The 7,913-nt window shown below is 56.1% G+C and overlaps 1 protein-coding gene across 1 annotated transcript; it reads left to right on the top strand.

The window, feature by feature from the left end:
• On the top strand, positions 1-7,466 carry LOC103892046 (keratin, type II cuticular Hb6). Its single transcript, XM_024256960.3, has 9 exons — positions 1-602; positions 1,414-1,622; positions 2,442-2,502; positions 3,262-3,357; positions 3,570-3,734; positions 3,993-4,118; positions 4,390-4,610; positions 6,543-6,574; positions 6,714-7,466. Exons 1-9 carry the CDS (start codon positions 234-236, stop codon positions 6,893-6,895), a joined length of 1,461 nt encoding a protein of 486 aa, XP_024112728.1. The 5' UTR covers positions 1-233; the 3' UTR covers positions 6,896-7,466.
• Positions 7,467-7,913: the final 447 nt, after the last annotated feature.

The following is a 7,913-nucleotide window of genomic DNA, read 5'->3' on the forward strand; positions in this document are numbered from 1 at the left end:
AACATCTGGCTGCTTCTGGGCACCAATTAAGCACATTAAGTGGGGAGCGACAGCAGCTAAACAACCCAAGCCCATAAAGTCTTCTAATTGCTCTGATCCACGTGGTCACAGTCTCCCTACTTATATAAAAGGCCTACAGAGGTGCAAGTAGTGAACGCCTGACGCCCCGACCACTGTGCTCTCCATTCGGACGTCTCCATCCTCAGAACCTCCTCTCTTCCCCAAAAAGCACCATGACTTGTGGATCTTACTGTGGTGGTCGCGCCTTCAGCTGCATCTCGGCCTGCGGGCCCCGGCCCGGCCGCTGCTGCATCACCGCTGCCCCTTACCGTGGCATCTCCTGCTACCGTGGCCTCCCTGGGGGCTTTGGCAGCCGCAGCTTGTACGGAGGCTTTCGGGCCGGCTCCTGCGGACGCAGCTTCGGCTACCGCTCCGGGGGCGTGTGCGGGCCCAGCCCCCCATGCATCACCACCGTGTCGGTCAACGAGAGCCTCCTCACGCCCCTCAACCTGGAGATCGACCCCAACGCGCAGTGCGTGAAGCAGGAGGAGAAGGAGCAGATCAAATCCCTCAACAGCAGGTTCGCGGCCTTCATCGACAAGGTGGGTGTCCTGGATCACACCCTTCCTGAACCCCCACCACCTGCACAGCTAGGGCTGGGCACTGAGGTTGGAGTCAGAGGCACAAAGACCTCTGCCTGCCTGAGATCCCAGTCTGATGGGAGAGGCACACAGACAGATGGACAGACACATACACATACACATACACATACACACACATGCACTCAAGATGCAGACTCAGCTGACAGTTCAGATAGGGGGAGCTTGTGAAGGAAAAGTGTGGCCAGGCTGCTCTGGGGCACAAGCTAGACATCAGGGAGTTGGGGGAGGGGGCATGTGACTGCTGCTGCTGAACTCAGAGGGGTTTGGGCAGCCCCAGGGTGAGAGAGTAGGGTGCACTGACCTCCAGATGACACAGGGGAAGGGCTGGGAGAGCTGAGCTCCCTTCCAGATGGCCTGTGACACCCTCTTCCTGACACCATCTCCAGAAATCCCATCTGTGATCTGAACCTGAGTACTCTGCCTGTGAGGGTTGCTGATCACCTAGTTTCATAGTGAGGGGCTAAGCCTCCACTTCTGTTCATCTGCTTGTGGGGGGGGGGGGGTCACTCAACTCCCCAGGGAGCAGGCACTGACACCACCCAGCCCTTGCTCCACTCCTGAGTGGGAAATCTAGACACAGATCGTGACCAGGAAATCCAGAAATTGTCTGTCTCCCACTGCCCACCTCTACTCAATCTCAGACAAGCTCCAGATTTGGGGGTTCCCATTAAAGCACCTCCCCTGCAAACCCCCAGAGGTGGCTTTGGGGCACCAGAAACCATCTGCCCCTCCTTCTCACCCCGAATGGCAGGTGCGCTTCCTGGAGCAGCAGAACAAACTGCTGGAGACAAAGCTGCAGTTCTACCAGAACCGCGAGTGTTGCCAGAGCAACCTGGAGCCCCTGTTTGAGGGCTACATCGAGACTCTGCGGCGAGAGGCCGAGTGCGTGGAGGCCGACAGCGGGAGGCTGGCCTCAGAGCTCAACCACGTGCAGGAGGTGCTGGAGGGCTACAAGAAGAAGTGAGTGTGGGCAGGAGGGATGCTGGGCACAGGAATGGGGTTTAGGTTAAATACACTGGATTAGACAATAAGAACTCCCAGGTAGGGTGAGTGGCCATGACCACTAGATTGACCGAGGGTGGCGAGGTCTTTTCCTTTGTGGAATCTTTGCCCAGACACCTGTGTAAGAGGAGGGCTGTGACTCCCATGACCTGTCTCTGTCCCACTTCAGCCTTCTCTTCCCTGAGCCACATCACCCAGCAGCTCTCCCCTGCGCTCGGTGGGGAGGAAGCCTCTGCAGGGTCCAGGCCTTCTCTCCTGACCCTCAACCCCTATACCTGTAGCACCTGTCAGATGTGAGCCCAGGGTCTCTCATGAGTGACAGGTCTTGGGCTCTGGGTGTCCCACTGCCTTGGGTGCAGGTCTGCAGGTCCAGGAGGTCCTGCAGGTCTTCAGGTCCAGGAGGCCCCATACCTGAGCTGGGATTGATACCAGTGAAGGGAGACTGGGGTTACAGGTCCTGGGAGGCCATGCTGTTTACTCCCAAGATGGGGCTGGGGACTGAGTCCTATTTGCCTCCTGGGGGACCTCAGAGTCCCTTTGGGAACAGGACTGGGAGGTCCCAGATGAGCACTCTCCCTCCCCAGTTGAAAGTGGAGAGAGAATCCCAGACACATCCCACATCCAACCAGAAAGGACTAGGCTAGGCTGCCAGGCCTGGGCTGTGTGGAGGTGTTTCTAGTACTGCCCCTATCGCTGTGATAAAGTGTGATGTGATGGGGGCTCTGCAGAGACCTGCCCTGCCCTGACATCCCCTCTCTGCCCTCTGCTCTGTCTCAGGTATGAGGAGGAGGTTTCTCTGAGAGCAACAGCTGAGAACGAGTTTGTGGCTCTGAAAAAGGCAAGTGACACAGGATTGAGAAGCACAGGTCTGTGGGATCTCAGAATGACAGGCTCTTCCTGAGGACACACAGGGGGTCTCAATCTCAGTGTGGGGTGCAATGACCTTTCCGCAGCAGGCTAGGACTGCCCAGATGCAGGCCTTTGTATGGAGCATCCAGGGCCTTGACAAAGGGTAATGACCTGGGAATATCCACCAACACCTGCCCTGGGTGAGGGGATGGCTGCACTGTCCTCTGTGTGTCCTGCTCTGTTCCAGAGGTTGTGGTTTGTGGTTGAGTTCCCTGGAGACATAGCAGATTCATTGTCTCTGCTGAGAGACAGTGCAGTGTGTCTAGCATTCTGGGGAGTCTGACCTTGAGGCAGAGACACAATCCCAGGGTCTAAGCGAGGATGGAGAAGAACCAGGAGTAGCCCTTGGGCTCTTGGAGCACTGCTGGGGGACAGGAAAGGGTCAGGGTGTGAGAGCTGGGGGTCAGTCTGGGCAGGCTTTCCGGAGTAGGAGAGGGGAGAAAGGAGAGATAAGAGGGTATGGAGCAGTGAAAGGCTGGTGAGCTGTGCCCAAGACAAACAGGGTTTGTCCTCAGAGGGGCAGAGGATGCCAGGTCACCCTGGGAAGGGCCAGAAGGGAAGGAGAGGGCATGGGAATGAGACACTGGGGACTCCTTTCCCCAGGCTTCATGGAATGGGTGGGAAGAGAGAGGAATCTAGAGGCTGGATCACCAGGGTCCTTGAGCTCCAACACTCCCCACCTTTCCAGGATGTGGACTGCGCCTACCTCCGCAAATCAGACCTGGAGGCCAACGTGGAGGCCCTGATCCAGGAGATCGACTTCCTGAGGCGGCTGTACGAGGAGGTGTGGGCTCAGGGGCCAGACAGAGACCTAGCAGCCAGCAGAGAGGAGAGATGGGGGTGGGAGTGTTGGACAGGATGTGGGTAGAGGTTGCAGTCCCTGAGGCTGTGTGAGGGGGCAGGGCTGGGGACCAGAGAAAGCCTGAGGAGGTGGAGTCAGGACATGGTGGGTGGGGCTGTGTTCTCAACTAAAGTCACTGCCCTCACCTCCTGCAGGAGATCCGCATTCTCCAATCCCACATCTCAGACACCTCCGTGGTTGTCAAGCTGGACAACAGCCGGGACCTGAACATGGACTGCATCATTGCCGAGATCAAGGCACAGTACGATGACATTGTCACCCGCAGCCGGGCCGAGGCCGAGTCCTGGTACCGCAGCAAGGTGAGTGGCACAGGACGCCTGCCTGGTAGACATGGCAGTGGGAGGGATGTGAGATTATCTATTAAATAGGCTTCCTTTTCTGGGGATGCACTAGGGATGAGAAGAGATGGCTGCCACTCTGAGGTTGGGGTGGTAGGGCAGGACTGCCATGTGTGGTTGCACAGGCTGAGCACTGTACAACCTGTAAAATCATCTGTGGTGTCCTGAATGGATGGGAGGTCCCACCCTGAGCCTCACGAGCATCTCTACTTCCCCCAGTGTGAGGAGATGAAGGCCACGGTGATCAGGCACGGGGAGACTCTGCGCCGCACCAAGGAGGAGATCAACGAGCTGAACCGCATGATCCAGAGGCTGACAGCCGAGGTGGAGAACGCCAAGTGCCAGGTATGGGGCATCTGTGCCCAAGGCCAGAGAGACTGAGGGTCTAACCATTGTCACACAGCCTATGTGTGCCCTATCTGGATCTCAGCATTCATTCTCCAGCCCCTTTGTCCATGTAGAGTCCCTGATTGTGTTCTCTGTGAGTCCCAGGTGATGAAGGCAAGAGGCTCTGTTCTGAGGTGCTCCCAGCTTGGTGGGGAGCATGGTCTCATCTAGGTAAGCATCAGAGAGACCCAGGGACTCTAATCTACCTTGTTCTTTCTGTTCTCTTCAGAATTCCAAGCTGGAGGCCGCTGTGGCCCAGTCTGAGCAGCAGGGTGAGGCGGCCCTCAGTGATGCCCGCTGCAAGCTGGCTGAGCTGGAGGGCGCCCTGCAGAAAGCCAAGCAGGACATGGCCTGCCTGATCAGGGAGTACCAGGAGGTGATGAACTCCAAGCTGGGCCTGGACATCGAGATCGCCACCTATAGGCGCCTGCTGGAGGGCGAGGAGCAGAGGTGGGTCCCATAGACCTTTCCCTTTCCCAGCCCTGCCAGGGTTCTCAGCGTGCTCTGTCCTCACACTCCTGGCAGCATTCAAGTTTTGTTTCTTAACCTCCCCACCCTGCAACCAGACAGGTAATTTGTGTAAGTCCTTTAAGTATGATCTAGGCCCGTTTGAGTCTCTCATGTTCACCCAGGCACTGATCTGAGATTGCAGTCTTGTTCATCTCAGTTGAGATCCAGTAATCTGGCAGCAGGTATTCCTGTTACTGAGAAGCCTAATAAAGGCATGGGGCCAGCTTGCCTGGGTGGTGCTAATTCCCTTCCAGCTGTAGCTGCATGTGCCTCTCAGGATTCCTTCTCTTTTTCCTAGTCTGGCCTTGGCCTCATCTCCAGACCTGGGAGTTCAGATGTATCCCATAAGGACAGCTTCAGATAGATGACACTATCAACTCATGCTTTTCTATTATAGTGGCAATGAGCATCCCAAAGTGGTCTTCCATTGTGGCAGGTGGGAATGAGTTAGGCAGAGACCAAGGACTTATCCCTTGGGGCAGTTATGCCTTGCTTTCAGGATTTTTGCTTTTTTTCTTGCTTCAGAGGTGGGGGGAGTGGAGAAGACCCATTGGTCACTCAGCCTTCCTATGGCTGGAGGGCAGCTATACAGCTCCTGCTCCCAGAAGGACAATGCTCCCAGAATATGAGCTCATTCTTTGCCCTTGGTTTCTTTCCCTTAGTTGGTCAGTTGGTCTCACTCGAAGCTCCTTTTTTTTTTGTGGACAGTCAGGCCCTTGGCCCTGGGGAGAGGACGGTGAAGGTTGGGGATGCAGAGGGAGCATCTTGTGTATTTGGGAAATGGGGAACACAGGCTTGGGACCTAGAAACTAAAGTGACCACATGATGAGATTTCCACCAAACTCGAGTTGTTCCATTGGAAAGCTTAGAGGCAGGGATCTGGCTGGGCTGGGGAATTTCATAAGTGAAGAATTCTGGGAGGAGGAGTTTTCCAAATCTGAATTTGGAAGTTGGACAGACACATGGAGATGGCATTGGAATATGAGTGGCCCACTCTGCCATCACACAGGGCTCTTGGAATGAACTCAGGAGCTTTGGTGTGTGTTACCTAGGGAACCTGGGCATGGAATGATTTGATGGTGGCCGTGGCTTCTCTTATCTGAAGCTGATTTCACCAATCCTTGGCCAGTGTACTTTCAGGGGAACTCCATTTTCTTCCCTTAGGGGAAGCTGTGTGGGAGGGAAACGCGGGCTGAGTAGAAATGAGTGCCTGGGGTGACAGCCCTGCCTTGTCATTGGATATGTCCTCCCTCTGGGCCTCAGCCTTTCCATCTGCCGGATGAAAGGACGGTGGTGGGCAGTCTCTGAGCCTGTTCTAAAATCCCATTCGTTTATCCAAGAGTTTTGTATTGAGCCAGGCATTGTTTTTAGGTGGTGCAGAAAGGAATAGACAAAAATGTATGCCCTCCTGATGCCTATAATCTAATGACACCAATCAGACAGTATTTCAGAAGTTAAATCTGCTTCCCTCAAATGCACCTGCAATTCAGTCAGAGCCAACTTCGAGGTAGTGTCAGCTAATAGCTCTTAAGGGCTATGAGCCAGGCACTAAGCACTGGACGCCTCTTATTTGATTCAGTCCTCTCAAGAGATCTACGAAGTAGGTTTTCCTGATAAGGAAGCCTAGGCTGAGGTTGGCTGAAGCTGGGGTTGCACAGCTCAGAAGCGGTGGAGAGCGAGGCGCTCACAGGCCTTCTGTCTCCAGACCGTCACAGTGACCCGAGTCTATGCTGGCTCCTGGCCGAGAGCATTTCTTGCCCGTTCCTTTGGGCAAGTGCCCAGATGGAGGGTCACAGATGTCCCCCTCCACCTCAGTCACGGGGCCCCGGCGCCTTTTCCGCGGCACTGATCTCTCCACTTCTCTCCCCGCAGGCTGTGTGAAGGCGTCGGCTCGGTGAATGTCTGTAAGTATTGGGGTCCGTCTCCTCCTCCCGCTGGGCGGGTCTGGGAGCCTCTGGGGAAAGGGCGCGTGGGTTCGCAGTAAAGCCACTCACCCAGGTCGCAGCTGCGCCTGACGCGCGCCTCCGTCTCTTCCCCCTGCAGGTGTCAGCAGCTCCCGCGGTGGCGTCGTCTGTGGCGATCTCTGCGCCTCCACTACTGCCCCTGTTGTCTCCACCAGAGTCAGTAGCGTCCCCAGCAACAGCAACGTGGTGGTGGGCACCACTAACGCCTGCGCCCCCTCCACCGGGGTTGGCGTCTGCGGCGGCAGCTGTAAGAGGTGCTAGGAGGCTGCCGCCTCCGCCAGCGCCTGTCGTCGTCACTCTCCACCCAGCCAGTACCTCGCGCCACCGGAACGCGCCGCCCGCGCCGGCCTCCCAATAGCGGCCGCCCGCCTGCACTCTAAGTGCCCTCCCCACCGCTCCGCTCCGGGAGCCATCCCCGGTCGCAGGAGTCCGGGGAGGCCCCGGCGGTGCCGTGGTCTCTCTCTGTAGCCTTTCCTGGTAGTCAATTTGTTGTCCCGAGGATTCATCCTTTTCTTCCGCCTGCCTTCTGTTTTTTGCTGTATGCATTGGTATTGCCTGACCTCTTCCCCAAAGCTTGGAGGAACGGGGGAGGCCCGGGAATGTCCCTGTCTGCACGACCTGGGACTCTGCGCATGTGCTTCTGCCTGTGGAATGGAGACGCGGACCCTGGATGGTGGTTCTGTGACTCTGCGAGGGACAGGCCCACGCGTGGGGAGAACATCTCCCTTCGGGGGCTGCCCACAAGAGCTTCTGAAAAACTAATGACTCTGCTGCCTTCTCCTTTGTCTTTGTTTCACTCTATGTTTCCAATAAACTCATTGTAGCGAATCAAGCCTAGTGTCTCAGAGTCTTGAAAATGCCAGAGCCTTCCTGTGATAGGGGCTCCCTGCCAGAGCCCCTCAGGACCTGTTTATCCACTATTTTTCAGTAGCGAAAAATGACCACAGTAGGTGCTGCCCATCTGTACTTGAGCAGCCCAGGCCTTGGGGAAAACGAGAGAAGACTCAGGGAGCCAGGGAATCTTATGGGGTCATGGGTTTCTCTAGACCAGGATTTTTCAGCTTCAGCACTATTGACAGTGTGAGCTGGGTCATTCTTTGTTTTAGGGCTGTCGTGTGCATTTGGTAGGATGTTTAGTAGCATCCCTGGCCTCAATACACTAGATGCCAAGGGTCCTCCACTACCCTCTTGTGACAACTAAAAATGTCTCTAGATGTGGCCATATGTTTTCTAGGGGTTCTCAACCAAGGTGATCACTCACCGCCCCCACCCCAGGGCC

The sequence above is a fragment of the Pongo abelii genome, chromosome 10 (assembly GCF_028885655.2).
Source record: "Pongo abelii isolate AG06213 chromosome 10, NHGRI_mPonAbe1-v2.0_pri, whole genome shotgun sequence".
In the NCBI taxonomy this organism is placed as follows: domain Eukaryota; kingdom Metazoa; phylum Chordata; class Mammalia; order Primates; family Hominidae; genus Pongo; species Pongo abelii.

Excerpts from the sequence above, each read along its gene's own strand:
- LOC103892046 (XM_024256960.3), top strand. The coding sequence starts at position 234 with ATGACTTGTGGATCTTACTGTGGTGGTCGCGCCTTCAGCTGCATCTCG. Across the intron at positions 1,623-2,441 it reads CTGGAGGGCTACAAGAAGAA|GTATGAGGAGGAGGTTTCTC; the intron begins GTGAGTGTGGGC and ends GCTCTGTCTCAG. Across the intron at positions 4,611-6,542 it reads CTGGAGGGCGAGGAGCAGAG|GCTGTGTGAAGGCGTCGGCT; the intron begins GTGGGTCCCATA and ends CTCTCCCCGCAG.